The sequence below is a fragment of the Nelumbo nucifera genome, chromosome 1 (genome assembly GCF_055504915.1).
Source record: "Nelumbo nucifera cultivar China Antique chromosome 1, China Antique-T2T, whole genome shotgun sequence".
Classification (NCBI taxonomy): Eukaryota; Viridiplantae; Streptophyta; class Magnoliopsida; order Proteales; family Nelumbonaceae; genus Nelumbo; species Nelumbo nucifera.
In genome coordinates this window covers 88895352-88921621 of record NC_142649.1, presented here as the reverse complement: position 1 = coordinate 88921621, position 26270 = coordinate 88895352, and the positions used below count along the sequence as shown (strand labels likewise).

The 26270-nt window shown below is 35.5% G+C and overlaps 1 protein-coding gene and 1 long non-coding RNA gene across 17 annotated transcripts; both read left to right on the top strand.

Annotated features, from left to right (window-relative positions):
- The first annotated feature begins 7009 nt into the window (after positions 1 to 7009).
- LOC148803535 (uncharacterized) lies at positions 7010 to 13754 on the top strand. Of its 6 annotated transcripts, XR_016081284.1 has the most exons (5): positions 7010 to 7330; positions 7462 to 7573; positions 7838 to 7980; positions 11614 to 11800; positions 11894 to 12135. It is a non-coding gene; the product is annotated as an uncharacterized LOC148803535 (long non-coding RNA). The 6 variants fall into 6 exon arrangements; XR_016081287.1 differs by lacking the exons at positions 11614 to 11800; positions 11894 to 12135 and adding an exon at positions 13362 to 13754; XR_016081286.1 differs by lacking the exon at positions 11614 to 11800.
- Positions 13755 to 17246: 3492 nt separating this feature from the next.
- LOC104587939 (putative UDP-glucuronate:xylan alpha-glucuronosyltransferase 3) lies at positions 17247 to 25705 on the top strand. 11 transcript variants are annotated; one of them, XM_088888067.1, is made up of 5 exons: positions 17247 to 17440; positions 18073 to 18174; positions 20532 to 20738; positions 21415 to 22055; positions 24491 to 25705. In XM_088888067.1, exons 2-5 carry the CDS (start codon positions 18107 to 18109, stop codon positions 25429 to 25431), a joined length of 1857 nt encoding a protein of 618 aa, XP_088744193.1. In that variant the 5' UTR covers positions 17247 to 17440; positions 18073 to 18106; the 3' UTR covers positions 25432 to 25705. The 11 variants fall into 11 exon arrangements, with proteins under 11 accessions (XP_088744193.1, XP_088744189.1, XP_088744186.1 ...); XM_088888060.1 differs by having other exon boundaries at positions 17249 to 17440; positions 18078 to 18174; positions 24401 to 25705; XM_010245721.3 differs by having other exon boundaries at positions 17249 to 17440; positions 24401 to 25705.
- Positions 25706 to 26270: the final 565 nt, after the last annotated feature.

Genomic DNA, 26270 nt, shown 5'->3' with positions numbered 1-26270 from the left:
GTTTGCTTCAAATTTGTGATTCTCCAAAAGATGGGATATTTAGATTTTGGAGTGTTTTGGTTTTCACATCATTTTGGAATCTAGTAGTAGAATTTTGGAATGTATGAAGTGTTTTATAACTTCAACGTAGGGTGAAGCAATTACTTAAAGAGTACAGATTGAATGCTAAGAAAACTCCAAGAAACAAAATAAAAGGAAACTCTGAGGTGTGTGGCAATACTTTGAAGGTGTTTGAAGTTTTTGCTCTTGAAGTCCGTGTAAAACTGAGGCCTTGAAATGAGATTTTGCTCTTATGGGCAGTGTCATAACTAAATTTTTGACACCATCTTTCAAGACTCAACCATTCAACTTATATGGTTAAATTTCTTGTTCACAACCACAAAATATGTAAATGAGCCCCATATAGATCTTATTAGTGCTTCAGAAACTTAATATTTAATTGTGATTTATGTTTGTATTTACTAATTGTAATTGTGCTTAAAAAACTTGATGATTTTAGTAGGTTGATATCTTGTTTAAAACTTCATGATGAAACAATTTGTTAATCTATACAGATTGTTGAATGGACATGTTGCTAATCAGGTTGCTTTTCTTTATATTTTCTAGCTATCTTTTCATTCTCTTCATTTTTTCCAACTAATCAGGTTGTTCTTTTCTGTTTGTTGGTAATTAGGTTACTAAAATGAACAGCTTCGGTTCATGGATAGATTGCAATTGGGTCACATGGGTTTTGGATAAAGTTGGGCTTGTGGACAGGTTAGGGTTTTTGGAATTGGGTGAGTATGGTGTTTTGGGTTCATGAGAGCACATGCCCTGGGGTTTAATTTATGGAGTTTTGGGTTCATGGGAACATAACGTTCAACTGACATTTCAATGGATATATGTAACCAAACATAAACAAAAATACAAGGCCCCTTACATTGATGGTAACCAAGCGAATTGAATGCAAATGGGTCCCGTCATCCACTCCCCATTTGCATTCACCTAAACCGTTGCACTTTTGGTAATGCCGCGTATATATTTGTATTTGTATTCCTTGCAAACAGAGTCTTAGGTTAAATTTAGAAAGAGTACAAGTACAAATATATACAATATAAATACATACAAAATAATAAAAATAAAAGGATTTGTACTCTACATATTTGTATTTGTATTTGTATTCCTTCCAAGCCAAGCCTTAGGCTCTGTTTGTTTGAAACACAAATGTTGAACTGGAGTATTTATGTACTATATGGTTCACATTTGCCAGCATTTGTTTGACATGTAAAAAAAGTAATAATTATCAAATAAAAAATGTATTTCTGACATTTTTGTACTCTGGAAAGAGAGCATTAATTACCTATTTTTTGGATACAATTTTGTATTATTTTGATAATCAATTTTTTAATCAAAGTTAAGGCATTGGAGCATAAGGTAGTTGGAGCATTTAGTGATGAGGCTCACACTTGACACCAATTTCAAACAAACAAAATGAGTGCCAAAACAGTTTAAAATCTAAACTGTGTTTGCGTTCACGAACCGAAAAGAAGGTAAATATATAATGTATATATTTGCATTTGCATTACAACGAAACGTAGTCTTAGAAGACTCGACCAGCCGGCCTATCACCTGAATGGACAATTCATAAATAAGACCTGTTTTCCCTATTCTTATTTAACCAAATCCAACGGTTTCATGTTATATGTAAATTGTAACCCATTCAATATTTCAGTTATAGTTCACTTATACTATGACGTTGTTGTAGCTCAGGGATAAAACAAAAAATCATGGCCTTGAATCTATTGCAATGGCCCCACCAAGAAGTCACTCCATCTAATTCAAGGTGGAGCTATAACAACAAATCAAAGGCTTTGATTTACTTGTTTCAGCGTAAGGCTATGACACTATTGTTGAAAATGTGAGTTATTCAATCGAGGGTCCCAATGTTCCCCCTGTGCGATAAGTAATGTGTTAGGTAGGCCACATGTCTGAGGCTCACAATGCTTAGCCACGCTATGAGCTTGTTGATTATTCCCCATCAACAAAGTCCTCTCCCTGATTAATCTATCTCATAAATTTTATAGGTGGGGAATGAATCAAAATTGAAGTGGGTAGTGAATCATAAATAGAGGTATTAGTAAATAAAACAATACAATGAGCCCACTTGTTGAATGATATTAATATCATATAAATTTTGATAACAATACCACAACTTTTGAGGTAAATTACAAAGACCTCTCGTACTATGGGGGCATTGACAATTATCCCCTAAAATTTCATTTTGTTAAGTTATATGACAGAACACGTGTTCAATTATCAAAATATTGATCTGAACTTTCCTTTTTTTCTTAAACCTTAATTGATTTAAAAATAACTCCATTTTCTCTAAATAAAACCAACTAAAATAATAAAAATCATTTCATTGAACGATAAAAACAAATTATAAATTCTTGATTCATTTCACTGACATTAACGTCTCTCTTCATCTTAAAATATAAAACCAAACAGAACTTTAATCTATATCAATCAAAAAGAAACTTTTACCATTTCACCTGAATATTGAATCGAATAAAAAATCTATTGGAGCACCTAAGAGGACTTCAATATCAAATTTAAAAAATCAATCAAATCATAAATCGTTTAAGTAAATAAGAAGAGAATAATTTGGAAATTTTTAAAAAATTAAACAGTTAAATGAAAACCTTTTCCAAAGTTTTTCTTTTTTGAAAATAACATCTTATTCAAAGTTAACTACCATAAATCTAACAAGGGGTATATGTGGCAAAGTATTGAAGGGGTCTTTTATAATTTATCCCTTTTTTTCTTTTAATGGCAGCGGCAACAACCTATTTTAATATAATGGAACTGAGACCATCTCATCTTTACCGCGCATGCTTGCTTAATTGCTTTGCTTTGAAAACAGATGCATACATACGTTTTCACCTTACGCTTCCCACTGTTCCATCTCTGTTTAGTCATTAAAGAAAATATTTTATTTATTTTTATTTTTTTGAAAGAGCCAAATATTCAACGGAGACGTAGCGATTGGTGCACGGCTTCCATCATGAAGGGAAGTCCCACCAAGTGTTAAAATGAAACAATTCCGCCACGTGGCAAGTTGCTACTGTTCCAGATCTCATAGTCGTTGAAAGTTTGGAAATTCAAAACTGCCATGATTACAGCGCTTTACTTTACATCTTAATCCCTCTTTTTGCCTACTTAACTCTGATTAATCACTTCTAACCACTTAATTAATAACCATTCTTCTCTCCTGACTTGGACCTTTTAATGGGACGTTGGAATATGAGTAGTTGAACCTTTTTCTGGGACCACACGCTCCTCGGCGTTTATTTTTTAATTGACAACTTAAAATAATATAATGTTGGTGATCTGGGCACGTCCATTCGTCCAGTTTTTGATAACTAGTGTTAAAATGTAATGTTGATGATCTGAACCGGATAAAAATTTTGCACCCGGCTCGGTATTTTGCAGGATGCAAAATTTGTGCTTTTTTGTCACATTTGTTAGAGCTGCAAATGGATTGAATTAGATTAGATATAGGTAAATCCAAATTTGATTTGTTTTATATTCCAATTTGAATCTGATCATATTTACCATGTTTATACCGGATTCTACTTGAACCCAGATTGCAATTGAGTATTAAATGATATAAATAAATTAAACCAATATTTTAAAAATATTGTTGACCCGAGAAATTGACCTAAAAACTGGTCATGTTGCTGGTTTTATTTATGCTTTAGAGTCAAGGTTTAAAGTATTGACATGTACGCCCAATACAGGGCACATTATATTGTATCTTAAGGCCCTAATACACCTGTTTATAGGTGTTTTTATAAATTAAATGCATATCGGTTAAAGTACTGATATACAGAGGGGTATCGATACTTTAAACTTTGCTTGGACTATTATTTTTGGAAAGAAAAAAACATTAAATTAGTGAAAGAACTGTAGATCTGGAGAATTTAACCATTGAACTATTCGACCCAATCAATAATTCTTGGGTTTCAAACTAATTTAAAATATTTTAAAATAGAAAAAAAAAAAATTCATATCCTATTCTCCTGTTTGATTATTCTCAAAGGCTAAAAGAAGTTCGGGTTTACTTGTTTTGTTTCTCTTCTATTGTTGGAGGAAGATTTAAAATTTCAAGAATCTCTCCTCCTTCCCTTGAACTTTTTAGTTGTCTTTTTCCTCTTTCCACCTGAATGCATAGGAAGACTCCTTCCCCACATTGCTTGGGAAAGGAATAGAGGTGGAATTTATCTATACTTTTGCTCTCTCTATGGGTAGGGACCCATGCATGAGAGGGTGCTTTAAACATGCACGTGCCAAGGCAAGCCGAGTCGGGGCGTGGGCGTGGGTGCACGTACGTATACGGGTGCGTATGTACTCGCGCTATACCGAATCATTTTGATTTTGACCATATTAAATGATTTGACTTTTAAATTCCAAATTTAATTTTGAACATTTTCTTTTCTATTTCGTGTCTCTTCTTCTTTGTGTCTCTTCGAATAGATGCACTGTTCTAAAGAGGCCTTTATCTGAAAGGACACTTTTGTGTCCATTCTAGTAAGTGAGTGCATGCTTACCAATGGCTAGCGACCAACTTGCAATCACCTAGCTGCACCATAGAAGAAAATGCAGTTTTAAGGAGAGTGACCAAGTGGCACGACTCAACCCTCCTTCTCTTTACAGTTTCTCAGATTCATAGTTCTACAACAATACACTCTTACAAGTTCTCGGTTTGGAAAGCGATTACCGATAAGTTCCATTTTGCCTTTTTTACTATGTTCCAACAATCTTAAAACCGCATTAATGGAACCTATCTCTGCTAACCCTTTCATGAGGAACATGATACCTCATGGTTCGGGGTGATTTTTTGGGCCAAACCGATTTGTTCGGTTTTTACATTTAACCGAATTGAAACCAAACCAATGCAATCGGTTAACCGGCCGACTGGTTAACTACGGATCGGTTTTTCAGTTTTTTTATGTCCTCAAAATTAAAAAAAAGGGAATTGAGAGAGTGTCATCGAATCAGGAGGGATCGCCACCGACGCCGGAGGGCGGAGTGTTGAAGGCCGTCGGCATCGGTCCGTTGGGGAAGAACAAAGAGAACAGGGAGAGTGGGAGTCTGAGAGAATGCGAGTCCAAAAAAGAGAGAGAGCTCAGAGAGAGAGAGCTCAGAGAGAGAGAGAGAGAGAGAGAGAGGGAAAGGTGTCAGGTTTTTGTGGAAGCAAGAAGGATTTCCATTCGCCAGTGTCATCGAAGCAGGAGGGATCGTTGGAGGCCATTGATGATTCGATCGGAGGGCGGAGAGCTGAAGGCCATCACCCATCGGTCCATTGGGGAAGAACTGGGATTGGGAGAGTGGGAGTCTGAGAGAGATAGAGAGTGAGAATCCGAGAGAGAGAGAACTTAGAGAGAGAGAGAGAGAGGGAACTCAAGGAAAGAAAGGGAAAAGCCAAAAAATCTGGCTGTTTGGCTTCGCTAGTCTGCCACTGCCAGATTAGCGAATTGAAAAGTCTCAGTCACTGTTTGACATTTATTAGATTTTCAAAGACAAAATAAAATATAATATATAATACTATATAAATCTATATTATTGTATATATATCAGTCGGTTCGATTAACCGGTTTTTTGGTTCGGTTTCGGTCAATTCAGTTTTTTGGTTTTTTTTGCTCACCCTAACAAGCGTTGGAGACCGCCTTATGTTTGCCTTAGAACAATTAGGGGTAGCATTTGTTCTGACTTAACCTAACCCATTAAACATGGAGGAACCAGCCCGTTTTGTTGCTGCAAAACACTAGACTACAGCCAACCACCTCTGCATAAACCATATCCTCAACTGCTTGTCCAATGAACTGTACAATGCCTATTCTTCCTATAATTTTGCCTATGAAATTTAGAATGCATTGGACAACAAGTATGCTTTGGAAAATGCTAGAAATAAAAAATATATGATTGCCAATTTCTTGCATTTCACAATGAAAGAAGACATGGACGTGTCTACCCAGATAGATGAGTTTCAAATTCTTGTGGGGGAACTAGCAAAGGAAGGCATGATACTGCCAGATGAACTTATTGTCGGTTCTCTCATAGAGAAATTACCACATACATGGAATGATTTCAAGACAAGTATGAAGCATAAGAGGAATGACACTACTTTGGATCAAGTAGTGGTTCAAATTAAAATAGAAGAAAAGAATAGAAAGAAAGATGAGGATCAGATTTCCAAAACCAATTTGGTTGAGGAAACGATTGCAAAATTCGAAAAGAACCTGAATGTGAAAAATGATCAGAAATTCAAGAAGTTACAAAAGAAAGGAAAATACTATGTATGTGGCAAACACGTGCATTACAAGAAAGACTGTCAGTACTGAAAGAAGACTTTGGAAAACCGAAAGTCAATTTGACTGAGGATGTTATTGCAGCCATGGTAACTGAGGCAAACTTAGTTGACAAGCCGAACGAGTGGGTATTGGACACTAGTGCTACTAAGCACATATGTGGGGACCACAACTCCTATTTGTACAAAACTCAGTTTGAGGGAGAATAAGTCTTCATGGGAAACTCACAAACTCACAAACTTGAGAGAAAGGTGCTCCTGAAACTGACTTCAGGAAAAATCCTAATATTGAATGATGTGCTGCATGTGCCAGAGATTAGACAAAATTTGGTATCGAGAGCACTTCTCAACAAAGTAGGACCAATGTTTTTGAACCGTCGTTGACCCGGACAGTCGGACCGTTTGGACCAAAAACTGGTCACTCGAACGATTCCGAGTTTACCTCGAATCGTTATTTAGTTAAAAAAATGTTGAAAAAGTAAAAAACTGTTGTCTCGGTCAGACGAACCGTTGACCCATTCGACCCAGTCAATGGTTAGCAGTTCGGTATTTTATAAATTTTGTTTTTTTTTTAAATAAAAATAAAACAAAAAAAAATAAAATGCCAAATATATCCTAACATCTTCTTACCTTCGAAAGTCTTAGCCTCTTAGGGTTTTGTTTTGCCAAACCCAAAACCAAAAACCTTCAGGCGTGCACCGAAGACGATGGTGGCGATACACCGCCACCGCCCTTCCTGGAATCCAAGCAAGCACCTTCCGGCGACCAAAGTTGTAGTGGCAGCTGACGACTAAAGCTTCACTGTGGCTGCCAATGAAAACTATGAAGCCAAAAGCTTTCACTCTTTCTCAACCGCATCTTGAAAGGAATGACTCCGATGACTGTCTTCACTGCGGCTGCCGACGAACACTGTGGAGTGTGGACTTCAACCTTTGGCGGCTATCTTCACTGCGGCTGCCGGCGAACACTGTGATTTTATAGGTAACTAAGTGATCCGACGACCACTGTTCAGTTCAGAACTTTAGATTTCAGTTTTTATCTCTCATTTAGCCATTTCAATGATTTTTAATTAACTCTCTTTTTTTTTTTTTGCAATACTATGATTTTTCAAGGAACCTAACCACCATTTGCACCAGTGACCACTCCATTGGAGCCAAGAGCCACTGCAGAATTTGAGGTTGAGGCATCCCCTGTTTTTCAATTTTGATATGAAGCTTAAAACTGGTATATTTCTTTCTTATTTGAATTTTGTTGAGATAACTGGAAAAGTTAACAACCGTTGAAAGAAAAATGAGAGTTTTTTAGATATATAATTTAAACTTTTTAGATATATAAAATGAGAGTTGTTTGGATTCATCGACTCAGCTTTTTAGATATAGAAAATAAGAGAAGAATGAGAGTTTGAGCTAAAAGAAAAATGCATAGACTTCAGTGCAGCTCAAAATCAATTGTTAGTTCTGATTCTTTAGGATGCGATTCTTTTGACAGTCTCTCATGTTCGTTGCATCCACCCTGCTTGAGAATGGTGGAACACTAAAGAGTGCAAGCCCTGCATCTTGCACTCTTTGCTGAAAGAAGCCATTCATGTCATCAACTGTGGCTATGAAGACAAGACAGATTGGGGAAAAGAGGTAATATTCACTAGGCTACTGCTTCTCTTGTCATCTATTACAGCGGGCTGTCTCTTTTAGAATTGCATTCACTTGCTAATAATCATATTTGTCATCAGGTTGGTTGGATACTTGGATTTTGTTATAGGAGTTGAGGAGTTGAGGTTTTTGTTGAGTTTTCTACTTTTAACTATATTTGCTTGAGTTGATTTATTGTTGAATTAACTAGAATTTTAGAGGAAGAGTATTGATTGATATTTGATAAGACTATTGTAATGAATAAGATTATTGAATTATTGGTTTATTGGTTGAGCTACAAGGTTTGAGGAGTTGGGGGTGGGCCTTGGGGACTTGCCCACTTCCTAAATTAGATCCAAGAGATCTCAACAAATATTTTTGCTCTCATAAATGGATTTTGAGGGCTATTAATTCCTTCGATTACTCTCTTGCTAAACTGGAGGTGAAAGCACTATATTGTATAGTGTGTAGATTGTAGAGAAAATGGTTGATTAGCTTGTGGTCCCATTTGTTTATCTTGATGTTATTTTTTTACGTTAGCTAGCTATGTCGGGCTTTTTTCTTTTGCATTGGTGGTAGGGGTATTCTTGTCATTATAACTTCTTTTATTTGTTTTTTTATAAAAGAAACCACATGGCTTTTTAATTTTCTGTATATTTTTAATTTTTTTATATTTTATGGAATTTTTTCTATATTTTTTTGTATTTTGTATTTTGTATTTTTTAATTTTTATTTTTTCTTATGTTGTTCTCTTTCCTGTATTTTTTGTATTTTATTTAATTTTTTATGATATATAAATATTTATTGTTTTTTAAGTTATTTATGATGTTATAAGTCAAACTGTTTGACCTAGATGGTTGAACCACTGAATCGAAAAATGGTGCCTAGAACGGTTCCGTTTCTGGGTCAGTTTTTAAAACCTTGAGTAGGACTGAAGCTCACATTTGAAGCAGACAAGGCTGTGTTAACAAAAAATAATGTATTTAATGGAAAATGATACAATGTTGGTGGACTATTTGTATTGAATATTTCTGATATTATTATGAATAATAATGCTTCTTCTTCTACTTATATTGTTGAGTTATTTGACATTTGGCATGCTAGATTAGGACATCGTTAAAACAGTTATGTAAATTAGGAGTTTTGAATGTTCCTATAAATTTTACAAATGAAAAATTCCAAGTATGTGTAAAAGTAAAATTCATTGAGAAACCTCATAGAAGTGTAGAGAGAAACTGAATTATTAGAACTTATTCACACTGATCTAGGAGACCTTAAATATCATGAAGCTAGAGGAGGAAAAAAATATTATATAACATTTATAGCTAACTTTTCTAGATATGCAAAAGCAGCCCTACTTAGATCAAAAGATGAGGCTGAGCAAGCCTTTATAAACTACAAGATCGAAATAGAAAATCAATTAGGAAAGAAAATAAAAAGACTGAGAATAGATAGAGGGACTGAATATGATGGATAAACCATTATGAAGTTCTTTGAAGAAAACAGAATCAAACATGAAATCACAGCCCCTTATCAACTTGAGTCTAATGGAGTTGTAGAAAAACTTAACAAAACGTTAAAAGAAATGATCAATGTTATGCTAATTAATTTAGGTGCACCTCTGAATTTGTGGACTTAGGCTATGTTTGGTTTGAAGGAAAAAGTAGGGAAAGGTAGGGAAACCTATACAAACTAAGTTTCCCTACCTTTTCCTTCATTTCTCTACTTTTCCCTTCAAACCAAACCCAACCTTATATAACAGTATACCACTCAAAAGGAGTATGCAAGTATAATTGGATTTGTGTCTTATTTAATGAACTACATAAGACTGGATATAGCTATAGCTATGGGAAAATTAAGTCAAGCATACTCATAATCCCATAAATGAACATTGGGAAGTTGTAGTAAGGTTGTTAAAATATTTAAAATGAACTATAAATTTTAGTTTACATTACTTAGGTTTTCTTCCTGTTTTAGAAGGTTTTACTGATGCAAATTGGATTTCAGATTCAAAGGATAGTACTTCCACCAGTGGATATGTTTTTATCCTAGGTGGAGGAGCAGTATCGTAAAAACTGGTAAAACAGTTATGTAATACTAGCTCAACAATGGAGGCTGAATTCATTGTATAAGAATTGGAAGGCTCTAAGATAGAGTGGCTAAGGAACTTAGTGGCAGATATACCACTTTGGCCACGACTGGTTCTGTCTATATCTCTCCATTGTGATAGACAAGTAGCAAATAGCCAAAGCTAAGAACTAGACTTACAACGGTAAAAGAATGCATATCCGCTTAAGGCATAACCTAGTTAGACAATACTTCAAGAAAGGTACAATATCTTTGGATTTTATAAAGTCTGAAAAAAACCTTACTGATTCATTAACCAAACTACAAACTTCAAAGGTAGTATATGGGGCATCGATAGGAATGGAGTTAAAGCCCATTACATAAGTCATTAGTGATGGACACCCAACTTATGTGAAAGGAAATCCTTGGAATTATGTTGAATGGGTAAAAATGAGTCGCTAGATGACTTGGGAAAGCACTATCGTTGTATCCCATTTCAGATGCCAAGGTAAGATAGTGCTCATTGTAGTTTGAGGAGGATGAGCATAAGGCTGTTAATTAGTTAAGAATAGTGTGTGCAATGCACGCTAAATAATTGACCTAAGTGAGTGTGAAGTGCAACTGCTTATAAGAGAGATCTAGGGTTGACTCTCTAAAGCACTCATGATTCCAAGAGGGGAACAAGGTCGAAATGTTCCAAAACAAAAGAACCACTAAAGAACTGCTAAGTTGAGTTGGTTGGCAGGTTAGCTAGTTACGACAAAGGGGAAAGGTTGAAGGAGTCTGACTCCACTCGTATTCTATAACATAACCTGTCATACCTAAGTGTTGATTGAAGTCCAAAAGACATCAGCATGAATACTTTTCTCACTATGATGCTCAGATTGTTCGATGGTCTTGTAATTTTGTATCTTGTGGGGGATTGTTGGAGGGAGATTCAAAATTTCAAGAATTTCTCCTCCTTTTCTTGAACTTTTTAGTTTTGTCTTTTTCCTTTTCTCACCTTTGAATGCATGGGAAGACTCCTTGTCCCACATTGCTTGGGAAATGAGTAAAGGTGGAGTATATTTATAGTTTTGCTCTCTCTATGGGAATGCATGGGAAGACTCCTTGTCCCACATTGCTTGGGAAATGAGTAAAGGTGGAGTATATTTATAGTTTTGCTCTCTCTATGGGTAGGGACCTATAGGAGAAAAGCACTATAGATATTCTCATGCATGTGAGGGGGGCTGGGGGTGCTTTTCACATGTGTGTACCGATACGTGTATGTGTGCGTATGTATATGCGCTACACCGAATCATTTTGGTTTTGACCGGATTAAACGATTTGACTTTTAAATTTCAAATTTAATTTTGAACGTTTTCTTTTCTATTTTGTGTCTCTTCGAACATATGCACTATTCTGAAGAGGCCTTGTTTGAAAGGACACTTTTGTGTCCATTCGGGTGACGGAGAACACTCTATAAAAGGAGTGTTGGTCGACCTAGAATTTACACACTAGTGCACTCAACACAGTCTTCTCTTCTCTGTCAATCGTTATTCTTTGAGCATCATTCTTTGTGGTTCGCAGAGGTCTAGTAAGCAAGTGCATGTTTACCAATGGCTGGCGACTGATTTGCAATCACCCGGCTGCACCGTAGGGGGCAAACGCGGTTTTAAGGAGAGTGACCAAGTGGAACGACTTGACCCTCCTCTCTACAGTTTCTCAGATTCACAGTTTTGCAACACGACACTCCTACAAGTTCTCGATTTAGAAAGTGATTACCGATAAATTCAATTCTGCCTTCTTTACTATTTTCCAACACTTTTGTTTTTCCCACGTTTTCTTTGATTCTTTCTCATGGTTGTAGGAAGAAGCCACGAGTGCTATAAATGAAGATAGGCCAAAGACGCAAAGTGATTGGAGAGATTTGAGATTTAGAAATGAAGATGGAAATGCAAGGGTCTAATATATGAGAGGGTGATAGGTCCCAGTCAAAGTTAGAAAGGAAAGACTATTCTTCTTAAGGTGAGAATAAAACCATAAGGTTTATTTAACTTCCAACTGCCCTCCCATGTTGGATGGGTGATGTTTAAATACAAGAAAATTCTCAACTTCCTTCCACTAACATAGCCACTAATTAAGGGATTAGCTTCTCTAATAGTTAGCCTATCCCTAAACCATAGGAACATAACTACTTAACCAATAACAATTTGACTTATTCTTAAGTATTAACTACTTAACCAAATTGACTATTTCCTAAGGCCAACACCTTGGCTTTATTGACCTATTCCTACATACAGGTTACAAGGAAATAGAACAGAAATAAACTAACAAGAAAATGAAGAGAAAATGGAGGAAATCTGTTGCTCTTCTCCCTACGCCACATCACACACCTGCATGAGCCATGCGTCTATCAGAGGGAGTCAGAGAAAGAGAGAGATTTAAGAAGTAAGAAACCTAAAGGAAAAGCATTCCATTTCCGAGTGAACTTTTAAAATATTGAATTGAACTAAAAAACATCAAAATATCATATGTTATTAATAAAATGAATTAAAAATGACTTATATATTGTGCTTCATCATGAATAAAATGAATTGAAAATTACTTTTGTGAAACTTGAACATATGAAAATTTAGTAAAAATACAGTATTCAAATCAACTTTACCATTAAAAATTTTATCAATTTTATGTATATATGAGTATATATATATATTTAAAATCAAATCCAAAAGGAATATAAATGGATTGAATTCGAATCATCCTTAATGAGCAGCCCCATCATTTCCACTCATTGGCGATGCAAATTTTGCACTATATATCTTCTCCCTACGGTCCTACCTCAATTCTCTCATATAAAATGAAAACCATATCATCGTGCTTCTCACGTCACTCCCAAATAAATAACCCTCCTATCTCCATTCTCTTTATGTATATATAAACCAGAATTTACACGCAGCCTATTTATACTTTCATGCATTTGCATTTACATCAATACAAATGAAATTTGCACCACAAACAAACTACCCTAATGGAATAAGCCAACTTGTGGCAGAAAAACCCATCTCTATGAGTCATTTATTTTTTAAATTAAAAGCTAGAAACTTCAATGTAATGGCAATATGGTGGGCCATAGAAAATTGCATCGGTAATATTACCACTGCCTATTTTGATGAACGGTTTGAATTGGTCATTTTTTCCCTCCATATTTAATATACTCAGGCATACCATAACATACCATGCATGTGGAGCACCACATCCACTTAATATGTCTCCTATATTATCCATACACACTGTAAGCGGGTACAATCTGATTTTAGGGTTCGTTTGATTTGCAGTTGGAATCGGGAATCGAAATCTTCCGAAAGGGAATAGTCATTCTCTCAAACGGGAAATACCATTTCAACAGGATTGGGAATGGAATTCCAATTCCGCCCAATTAAACAGTTTATTCCGATACCAATTCCAGAAACGTATTGGGGCTTGGTCTTATTTTGATCAATAGAATTTCATTTTTATCATATAAAATGCAGCTTGGGTTGGTAGAATTGAAGTAGTACTGAAAGGACCCTCAAACCTATAATTGTTGTTCATAGGTAAATCTTACTTATACAGAAAGAAAGAACTAGAAGACAATTGCCAAATAATTAACAGATACATCTCCTTATCTCTTATCAAGATGACATGGCATCTCACCATCTCCTTCTAGCTTTGCTTAGCAAATTTGTATTAATTAATTGCCTAGTGTCAAACAGACACCTGACCAAAAATTACTGTATCAAATACGTATTATCAAAGCTATATATGTGTCTGTTAGCTTGTGCATGGGTTGGTTTGCCTAATGACAACGTTAATCGCATAGCAATAAATAAATAGACAAGATGCATGCATCCCCAAGTAATAAATAATTAAAAGATATTTTATTTATAAAAAAGTAATAATAAATCATAATTAAAAAGGCCATATCTGTAACAGTAATTAGTGAATTCACAAAATTCTGATTTTCTTTTTTTGGGGTAAATTGCATCTAATTAATTACCCTATACTTTGGGGTATTCTCACTTTCAAGGCTTAAACTTTCAAACTTGCACTCTATATATTTATATTTGTACTCCTTCCAAAACTGAGCCTCAGGCTTTGTGTTTGGAAACGATGCAAATAGGTGTGAATGCAAATATGTAAAGTGTAAAACGGTTCATATAAATTGTAAAGTTGGGTTAGTTTTGTACCGACAAATTTATCTTATTACCAAACAGACTTTTAGCTGTAATGGATGCAAATACGAATTCTAATAAAGCATATGCATTTTTTTTTATCAAAAGCTTATTTGAATACAAATTTACATCTTTTTTATTGATATACTTTTATATATTATTATCAATGTAAATATGCATTGAAAAGTGTATTTTCTATCATTCGTCAATGCATAAATATAATATTACCAAACACAGACAAAATTAAACCAGAGTACAAATTTACCCTAAATCGAGATTTACACTCCATTTGCATCATTTCCAAACGCAGCCTTAGGGTTTTCTTTTCCCAACAAGAAGTTCATTAAAGAGTATGATTGGTGTTTACATTTGGTAAGTAAAATTATGATATTCTCATTGATTTTCTTGGGCCTTCTGATTTGTTAAGTGAAATTTGGTCACGCCTGACTACATCTATCAGCTCAAAGCACTAATCATTAATTTGTTTTTATCATAAAAGAGAAAATCATAAATCCACATCTAACAACTACCATCATCCATCACCTACAATGACTAACAATGATGTGCTAATGGTTTTTATGTTTCTTCCTCCCTGAAATGACAAAGGAACAATCTTTCTTTGATTCATGTTTAAACTTGACTTTCTTTTTGCATAGAAAGAAAATGACAAGGGCGCGCGCAAAACATGTAGAAAGTGGTCCAAATTATTTTATTCCTTTACTTGCAAATTGGGTTTATCTACAAATACCTTAGAAAAGAGAGGTTTTAAAGTAAATAGGTGTATAAATTTAATAATATGAGTGTAAATCAAGGTAAACCTAGGATTGAAGATCAGGAGATAACTTAGGATGCCATTGCCATTTCTATTTGCAACATCTTAGGTTGGTTAATATACATTTTATGATAATATATTTTTTCTACCACAAATGATTTGAGTTATCAATATACAACATTTGGTACCATACATCAAATTTGGTATTTCTATTATAAATGGCAACACACAATCCAATCAATAATTTTTTTTAGTGGAAGTGGTTATCTGGTGTGATGTATTCTAACCTAAAATGTTGCAAGTGGAAGTATCAAATTAGCAATGGTACCAAACACAACCTTAAATATAACTTTTTTCATTACTTAACTTGGTTCAATAATCCATAATAAAGGAGGGATTAAGGAAGATATGCCTACAAAATTAAGGCAGGATAGCCAAAATGAAGGGGCAGCAGATCTAGAGTTTTTATGTGATATGTAAATACCACATAGAATAAAAAAAAAAAATTACAAAACATCTGGAGAGCCAGCAATGCTGTATGAAGCAAAGCATTGGGTAGTCAAGAAACAGCCTAGAAAACGAATGTGGTAAAAATGAGCATGCTAAAATGGACAAGTAGGTGATAAAATAAAATCATTTGAAAGGCTTCAGTAGGTGATAAAATGAGAAAAAAGTAGACTAAGATGACTTTAGTCATGTGCATAAAAGACTATCTACAACACCTACAAGAAGAAACTATATATTGCAATAATTTGGAGGGGCTAGAGATAGACCAAGTAATAAGAAATGACTTAAATGCTCATAATTTAATAATGATATAACACCAAAGATAATGGCAAAATAAGATTCATGTAACTGACCCCATATGATTGGGACAAGGCTTAAATGATGATGGTAACAATGACAACACTGATGATACTTTTCTTTTTTCTTGTTTTATATATATATATATATATATTTTCAATAAGCTAAGTAAATACTTAACTATGATGTATAAAATCCATAACTAGAAGATGATGTGTCTCACCTCCAATAAAACCCATAAGAATGTGGCTCAACTGATGCTTCTATATATATATAATTGTCAACTGTTAGTCTTAATGCTAAATCTTAACATGAAAGTTCCATGACCCGTTCAAGGACAGGCTAAGTAAATTTTATTTATCATAAAAATATATGTAGAATGGTATGTAGCCCACTCAAACTTTTAAATGGTGTTTACTTATTTAAATTAGAAAGTTAGCTCACATCATTTAATAAAAAATCAAATCTGATTTAGTCTTCTTACACATAAAATCTGATATATAAATGCTTTTGATTCTTCATATTTTTTGGTACCATAAAATAATGTTTTAGTCAGTACATTGGATCATTAACTAGTGTAAGCCATCCAAAGCAAACTAAAACATAGAAAACAATTAAAATTTCAAACTAAGGTTCGTTTTTGGGGCACAGTCCATTTTGATAATGAAGCAAACCTCTAATTATTAGCCCCAAAATAGATTGGTTAAAAGATAAAAACACACGTGTAATTTGCTTTTATCATTATTATGAATTATGATACTTGCCGGGAATTTCTTGGTGCCTTAGCAAGTCTTTTGAAAGATTTTGTGACACACATGGCAGAAAGATGTATTGACTTTTGGGGTTTTGTCTTTAAAAATCAATATATTGGTTAGATTTATTTGATTTTTCAAAATTCATTCAACAACTATTTATTGTGAGAAGGTTTTCTTGGCTTTCTGTTACCCAAGTGGGAAAGCATAGTGGATTTAATGATTTTAAGAATTCTTATTATAAATAAGTAAAATAATAAATAATAAAATTTTCAATTATTCCAATAAGATATATAAAAAACACAAATGAGGAGGGTTGGGTTTAGCTTAATACGTGGTTCAATTAAAACAACTTACTCTGTCGGATGAATACCCATAGGATAGTGTAAAATTGCTATCACCGATTTCTATTCTTCCCGAAGCCCTAAAATTAAAACGCAGCCTACGTTTTATCAAACGTCGGATGTGCCCAAATCATAAATGCCGAAAAAGGATAGTAAAAGCAAAGTTAAAAACTCGCCCAGTTAAACTGTTTTAACGGAATAACAGCAATGAATCGCCGAGTTCATTGGAAAACTAAAATTTTATATTTTTGTAATGCTACAGAAAAAGAGGAAATATAATAACTAAATGATACAAAAGATGATTAATGGGTTAAAAAAACTAATTAATGAGATTCTTCCGTTTCATCTGGCTAGAGTAATACTTGTCTGTGCTGAGCTGCATGAAAATTTTCTGACACTCAACCCTCTTTCTTTGTGCCATTTTATTACATTTATTTATTGCTCCGAAGATTACTCCAAATGCATAATCTCCGACTCGAGCACAACGTGAAAGAAATGGGAAGAATATAGGAAAAGGGAGAGAGATTAGAGGTCTGTTCTTACAAGTGTCTGCAGCTTTTCTGTATATGGGTTTCTAAAAGATCTCTTGTTTCTGGAGCTTGGGGAGTTGGGGTACCTCTGTTTTACTTCTTTTAGCTTAATTCGACTTCATCTGATGTTCTGTTGACGGATTAATGTCTTTCTGGCATCTGGGTCTTTAAAGTTAGTAGCTGGATAATAGTGATTGATCGGATCTCTGTCTCTTCATCTCTTCTGTATTCTTCTTGTTTTCAGAGTCTAGTTTGCCTAATTTCTTGTTTGCTTCTGTTTGTTGTTTCTTATTCCATTTCTAACCATTTTCTTGATTGTTTATGCAGTTATATAATTCCCCTTTGACTTAGTCTTTTATGTGATTATTTCCTTGACTACTGTCGAGCATCTTAGATTTAAATTTTATCAGTCTTTTCTTTCTGTATTTTTTTTACAACTGTTTTCCTTAGCATTCGATTTGACTTTTAACTACCACATTATTCTATTTTTATTCTTCCATCTTCCCCTAAATTTGAAATTTCCTCTGTCCGAGCTTCCTTCATGCACAATCTGCATACTTGCCCATGTTTTATGTTTTCTCAGCTTATGTTTTTGTACATTCTTTAGTTAGGCACGTTTTACATTGCTTGTAGATCAGATGCTGCCTTCCCCTTCTGTAACTAAATAATGATGAGAGGAGCTATTGGTTCGTCTCAAAGTCCTATGGAGGCTAGACACAGATTGTCTGGATCAGTGTGAGTATGCTGTGCTGTTTTCATGGGCCAAAAACCTGTATTATGTTTATCCTTATCCTTTTCAGTTGCCCTCTGTTTCTGTTTATTGTAACAACTAGTTATTGCATCCTTGGAGGCTTCTAATTTAGGTCACAATTCGTTCCTTTCCTTTTTCTTCGGTTGTAATTATCATCAAAAGGAAAAAAAAAAAAACTGCATGTTTAAACAAGCCGATGGCCCATGTTTTTGGTGGTAGACTAACCTCAATTTTCTTCTTTGAATGGCTCAGTTTCATTTGTTTTTGTTGTGTAATCCTTGCCTGTTGCCTTTTTATTGTACTTTTGGCAGAACTTGTTATTGGATTGTTTCATTATTAGAATTACTTTGGTTCCTTACATCTATTAGATCGTGCAATATCAATTCACATGAAGCAGCACTTTTCCTCCAACTTCTTTAATTTCAAAAGTAGATTTTCTCAAAGCTGTCGTCTCTCTAAATCTTCCATGGTTTCACTGGTTTTGTTGAGGCTTGTCTGTACTCGGCAATAGTCTTCTTAAAGTAATAAAACATCCTCTGGAAGATGGTAGTTTTGGTGCAAAGGATACCGTATCCTACGTATAATGCCTTTTGTAGTATTAGACATAGAGAACAAGAACATTACTTTAGCCACCATTCTTTTAGCTAGCAATGATAATCTTAATCTGAAACTTTCTTTTTCTCATTACTTGAACTTCATTGAAATCCTTTGTCACTTTAGATACTGTTTCCAGTTTCTATTTGTGTTGAGTACAGAATACCCAGAATTATCACCTATTAGCACATACAATACTGATGAATCATCATCATCATCACCATCATCCATGCCTTATTCTAACTATATACAATACTTATGAATATGAACCAAAGTCAAAATTTCCTGTTGCACATTCGAACTCCAAAATTTCTGGTACTGTTTATTCAATTGAGGTGCTCCTTTCAGGTTGTTTTTCCATGAAATACTACCCCATATTCAATTCCATAACCTTTTTCAGGCCTCTTATACTGTCTCTAACATTGTCAATTCATTAATCCAATCCCATCTATTTGTATTCAGACTTTTCCAGACTACAGTTTAACTTTTCTTTCTTCTGTCACTCCATTATCTTGGACCTTCTACCTGAGAATTTAAAGAGGGAACCCCCTCTCTTGCATCATACCCTTAGAAATCTTGTTACTTTTAGGGGTTCTTCAAAATCCAACCTTATCCTCAAACAGAAACAAAGTTAAAAGAATACATAAATATTAGGATCTCTTAGCTGGGATTGGTCTTTTGCCCTTTTCTTATCTTGAGATCAGGAAAAGGACAAACAAAAAACGAAAGAAGCAAAGAACCTCATCAACAGGAGCAGACGATGGCCCAATATGCTCTAAAATTAACGTTTTCTGGTCACGTATCAATTTTTGGCTAAGTACCTTGTCACCTCGTTTGCTCCCAAGTGGCCGATGACTCGGAGGCTGAAGTGGAGCTCCCTAGCGTAGCACAACCCGGCTGCTCCCTGGAGGAGATGATCTGCTCCTGGCGGGAGTTGAGGAACCCGCGAGAACTGAATCAGAGAACCCGGGGCTGTTTACCCGATGAGGTCACTCCGATGGCTAAGTCAGCACTTAGTAGCGAGCTGAGAATGATATTAGAGAATGAAAGAGCTAGGGAGCAGGGGTTACCATCCATCATCTCTTCGCCCCTGGGGGGGTGAGGCCTTTATATACTGGAGTCCTCGTGGGTTTGGTGGAGCAGTTCCTGGATTCCCGCTGTGATGGAACCTGCTTTCGTGTTAGATGGGCATAAAGCCACCAACTGGTAAGGTTGCCTATTTCCGCCTTAATCGGGGAGTGGGTGAGCTAATATAGCCGTTACAAGTCACAATCCCATGAAATGCGGGGTACGGTGGCGAGCTCCTCGGGGTTGTCACATGGTGGTCGGTTTGACTAGGAGGCGAGCTGCCCGTAAGTGGCGAGCTGCCTATGGCGAGCTGCTTAGTGGCGAACTGCCTGTGGCGAGCTCGAGCTGTCTAGTTGTCAAGAGGCTGCACTTAGTTGGCATGAGGTGCCAGGTGTCGTAATGTCATTGGAGGGCCAAATCCGCCCTCATCAATACACGTGGAAAGTGGCAATACTAAGTACTAACACTTTTGTAATGCTTACAATGATCTCATTAGCAATTGATACCCTGTCTTGCATATGATATGAAAGTAAGTTGAATGCTTCATTGTTTTCAGTGAGAGAAGCATCTAACTCTACTATAAGTTTCTTTCTACCATCACCATGCTCACTTTTTTGTTTATTAAATTTATTTTGCACCTACTTTGTTCTAACTGCCTCATGACTGATGTGTGCTCCAGGGATGACACAAACAAAAGAAGATTCCACAGAAGTAAGGATTTTAAAGATGTTGGGAAGCATTTCCAGGCCCTCGTCCAATATAGGAATCGAAATTGCAAGTTCCTTTCAATGAAACTTGTACTGGTTATTATTCTATTTGGAACTTTTTTGACATTCCTTCACTCTCCAGCAGTGTATAATGAGTACCAATCAGACTATGGAACTAGGTATGTTTTTAATTCTTATTTGATTGGTGTTTGTTACCACCTGAAGTTTGGTTTAACTTTTTGAGATACCCTTTTTTTCTGAAATGAAGCATTTTTCAGATAGTTATTTTTTCCATAAAATTAAGCTTATGTAGAATTTCCAACTAGGGGTGTAGCATAGCAAAACCAATTTTCATGCATGGGAAAGATTATTTTGTGTTCTTCATCAAAATCTGAGCATATCAGATGATTATAATCCTCTTGTGTGACAGGATATATTTTATCCATGTGGCTTCATGCCTGATTAGGATACTTTCTTGCACACATCTTATCAAAAGATGCTCCTAGACCCTAGAGGTGCCCACATTCTGAACAATTTGTTTGTACTTTCTATTATCAAAAATCCGTGTTCAACTGAATTTTCTACCCTTCTATTTTCCTACCTCTGTTAATGACCAAAAAAATATACACCTAGATTCAAGGAAAAAGGGGAATCTGCTTTTCTTCCCACTATTTATTGATTATCCAATACCCTTGTTACTTTATGTATTAAAAGGTTCCCTTTCTGAACATATAATTATAAAATCTCTGTTATGATTGGGTAATTTATTTCTAAATTCTTAGATGTTGTTTAGTAGATAAAACTTGGCATCTACATCAATTTTTTCAAGATATTGAAGTAAGTTTATTTCTGCAGACCAAGTTTTGTAGATAGATGGATATGGGAGAGGCCTGTTGCAGATGCACGTTATGTGTCATATGTAGATGTTGATTGGGACCAGATCAGAGAAACCATTGCAAGACTGCCTGACAGCAATATACATCAGATAATAGGTCTATTGAATTTCAATGACACTGAAATTGACCAGTGGAAACAGCTTTTACCACCAAGTGCTAAGCATGCTGTGCTGCACCTGGATTATGTTGATAAAAGTGTTACTTGGGAGTCCTTGTATCCTGAATGGATAGATGAGGAAGAAGAATCTGAAGTGCCCATTTGTCCATCTCTACCTGAGCCTGAGGTTTCTAAAACGCCACGACTTGATCTCATTGCAGTAAAGCTTCCCTGTAATAGATCAGGGGAGTGGTCAAGAGATGTTGCTCGGTTGCACTTGCAGCTTGCAGCAGCAAGGCTTGCTGCCTCTGCTAAAGGCTACCATCCTGTACATGTGCTCATTTTGACCGACTGTTTCCCAATTCCAAACCTTTTCATTTGCAAAGATCTTGTTATACATGAAGGGAATGCATGGCTCTACAAGCCCAATTTAAGTGTGCTGAGAGAGAAGCTTGGGCTCCCAGTTGGATCATGTGAACTTGCAGTTCCACTCAAAGCAAAAGGTAATAATATGACTTTCCTTCTAACTTGCGTCATGTGTTTTGCATATTTATCTAATTACAATCAAAGCTCGTTAAGAAAATTTGAACTTACATCAATGTCAATCCCTTAGAGAATCAAAAACTTGAAATGCTTCCTCAATAAGGCAGATAGTCGATACCATATACTTCTCCAGATTCATTTCTATGGTTCCACTTTATATAAGTTTTCTCTATTTCAGGGTTTCCTCAATAATCTACTAATTTCTTATTCCACTTTTTTCATTATGATCCATATGCTGTTGATTATGGACAGAGTCCTGCCCTAATTTCATCTTTTTTTTTTTTTGAGTCTCCCTGATTTCCATGTTGCTGACCAGGATATGGGTTTTCATGGTTGTTAAAACCTCAAACTTTTCTGGGTTGAGAGTAGCTAATTGGCTTCTCCCAATCAGAACTTCTAAAACCTTTCATTTCAAACCAGTCTTCTAGGACCAATCCTTTAGGTGAGCAGAAATAATTTATTTAAGAAAGTGAGGGCCTACAGTAAATCTATTTAAGCAGACAGTAGACCATAATCACAACTCATTAAACATTTAATGGGCCTGCAGTAGAACCCATTTAAATAGGCAGCATTCCCTAAAAGAGTTAAGTTTGTGTTAATTAATAAAGACCCACATAGACTTGTGAGGTGTCCCACTTCTTTAAATGGAGTGACATATGGTACCCTAAGAAAAGAGGGGTGGGGAGTTATCTAACCACCTCCCTTTTCTATATAAACCCCTCCCCTTGCAGGAGAGGGAGCTAATGCCATTTCTAGTAGTGTAAGTTCCAGCAACAAGAGAGACAAATACGAAGAAAGAAAGAGAGAAGGAGGTGCCGAGCATCAGGGAAGAAGAAGAAGTGAAATTTAAGTCTAAAGGTAGGAGAGAAGATAATCCTCCATTTTTTTTCTTTTCTTCCTTGTTTCTGCATGAAGAAACTTAATTCTATGTAAGGGAGAAAAACATTTACAGCCTTGTTTATGAAACTTGGCTGATTATGGTTCAAGGATCAAAGTAACGGTATCGGGTATCGTATCGGATAACTCAGATACGGATACGGATACACTTTGGAAACACATGGCTATGAATGAAAGATATAGAAATGCTTGTATACACTAGTGAAATGCATACAAATCGCATAAATACATTAATCATACTAAACCAAAAGCTGAATTATCTATGAATAAGATATAAACACATGAGAAATGCATACTTCAATAGGTTATATGAAGAGAAATATTACAATAAATAATACCGGGACTCTAGAACATTCAAACATTGTACAATAATTATCACTCTTTCAATTTTATAATTATAATTTTCAATTTTTATTAATTTTTGGGAATACTTATTAATTTAGTATTTTATTTAAATAACAACCATTTTTAAATAATATATATGTTTTCATTTTTAACATATAATGCTTTTATTTTACACATAATTGTAAAATAAAACAGATAAATCATTTAAGGTAGATAAAATAAATTATATTTAATTTTCAGTTTTTATTAATTTTTTTGGGAAAATTAAATCTTAAGTTATTCATTTCAGTTTTTGTAATTATAATTTTCTGTTTTCCATTAATTTTGTTGGGAAAAATTATCTTTTTAGTATTTTTATATAATAACTCTATTTTTTCAAATAATAACTATGTTTTCATTTTTAACATATAATTATGTGTAAAATAAAATATATAAATCATCTAAGGTAGATGAAATATATTATTTTTATAATTTTTAGTTTTTATTAATTTTTTTGGGAAAATTAAATCTTAAATTATTTATTTTATTTTTCATAATACTATTTTTTAATTTGTATTAAAGATGAAAAGCAATCCAAAAGTACTCAATGTACAATTTTGTCAAACTAGACACGGATACACCTCCATATCAGTGTGTATCGGACCATATCCACCGATACGGTGCGATATGGCTCGATGCGGAGGCGTATCGTACCGATACGCACGACTCGTATGATACGTATCCAGTCGTAGCGTATCCTGTATCCATGATCATGGATAAAGATATAATACGCCCCGTATTAGGAGTATCATATCGATACCTTAATCCTTATGGTTCACTACATCTCATTAATTAAGGAACTCCTACAAAATCTCAAGTCTATGTAGGGAATGAAACTATTTACATCCTTGCTCCTGATACCTGACTGATTATGGTTCCCAACACCTATGGATATGCCACATGTATGCAAGAAGGTTTCCTATTTGTACCCTATTGAATGTACACTTTGGAGTTTGGACTTCTTATCAAGTTCACAAAGTTTTACTCAAAGTTCTAAAGCTCTTATACAATATCTGTAAAACAGAGAGAGCATACTCAGGAAAATCTCATCGGGAAGCATATGCAACGATTCTGCATTCAGCTCATGTCTATGTTTGTGGTGCCATTGCTGCAGCCCAGAGTATCCGCATGGTTGGTTCTACAAGGGACCTAGTGATTCTTGTGGATGAGACAATTAGTGAGTATCACAGGGGTGGCCTTGAGGCAGCAGGATGGAAAATCCGCACAATCCAGAGGATCCGGAATCCAAAAGCTGAACGGGATGCATACAATGAATGGAACTACAGCAAGTTTCGCCTCTGGCAGCTGACAGACTATGACAAGATTATCTTCATTGATGCAGACCTGCTCATCCTAAGGAACATTGATTTTCTGTTTGGGATGCCAGAAATTACTGCAACTGGAAACAATGCCACCCTCTTCAATTCTGGGGTGATGGTAATCGAGCCATCAAACTGCACATTTCAGCTCTTGATGGATCACATCAATGAGATTGAGTCCTACAATGGTGGGGACCAAGGATACCTGAATGAAGTTTTTACATGGTGGCACCGCATTCCTAAACACATGAACTTCTTGAAGCACTTCTGGATAGGTGACGAAGAAGAGATAAAAGAGATGAAAACCCGTCTCTTTGGGGCTGATCCTCCGATCCTTTATGTCCTCCATTATCTGGGTCTAAAGCCATGGCTATGCTTCCGGGACTATGACTGCAACTGGAATGTGGACATACTACAGGAGTTTGCAAGTGATGTTGCACACAAGCAGTGGTGGAAGGTTCATGATGCAATGCCAGAGAACTTGCAGAAGTTCTGCCTGTTGAGGTCCAAGCAGAAGGCAGCGTTAGAATGGGACCGGAGACAAGCTGAGAAGGGCAACTACACGGATGGACATTGGAGGATCAATATAACTGATCACCGTTTGAAGACATGCTTTGAGGATTTCTGCTTCTGGGAGAGCATGTTATGGCACTGGGGTGAGACAAATTGGACAGACAATGCGACAGTTACCCCAACTACACCTACAGTCACCACAGCATCTCTCTCTAGTTTGTAGATTGTGGTATGTCTCCATAATGCATTACTTTTCCCTTCATAGGTGAAACTTCAGTTACAGATGCCCCAAGTTTAATCAACAAATGGGGCATGCCATATGTCATATGAATCTCCTCTTGTCAATACCAAATGCCTCTGGATGAGGTATTAATTACCTATTTTATAGTCTAAAATTTGTAGAATTAATCATGTTCAATTCTTCTGAGGTTGATAAATTGCCCCAATTTAATGGGATTAGTAGGTTGAAAGCTTGAATCTGAGGCATTTTTCTTGCATGTCTCCTATTGTACATTTCGCATGGTTATATTTTCTTCCCCAATCTTGAAAACATGGATGGACCTAGCAATACATTTTACCGAGCATCATCATTTCTGAACATTCTTCTCATATAAAGAGCATCTTTATCAAGGCTACCATATTTTTCATGTTAAGCTATTTGGGACCCACCACTCAATGGTCCCATCAAGAGACTGTAACTGCCATGAATCAAAGTTAATTTGCCTTCATCATACTATCTTTGTATTAGTATAAGAGCTTTATTGAAGTTTAACAGTTAATTTTTCCATGGTTCAAATGAATATAATAAGAGCAAATACCGTTTATCAGTTTTTAGATTATATCATTTAGCATGGATCCTTGTTCTCCAGAAATTACACGAATGAATTTTCCCTCCCTTTCCCAAGATGGTGTTACTTGAAGAGAGAGAGAGAGAGAGAGAGAGAGAGAGAGAGAGAGAGAGAGATGGCATACAGGTCAACTTCTGCTCTGCTTCTTGGAAGCTTTGCCCTGGTCTCTTACCAGGCATCCTGCTTAATGTTCAAGTCACATAAGCTCTTGGCA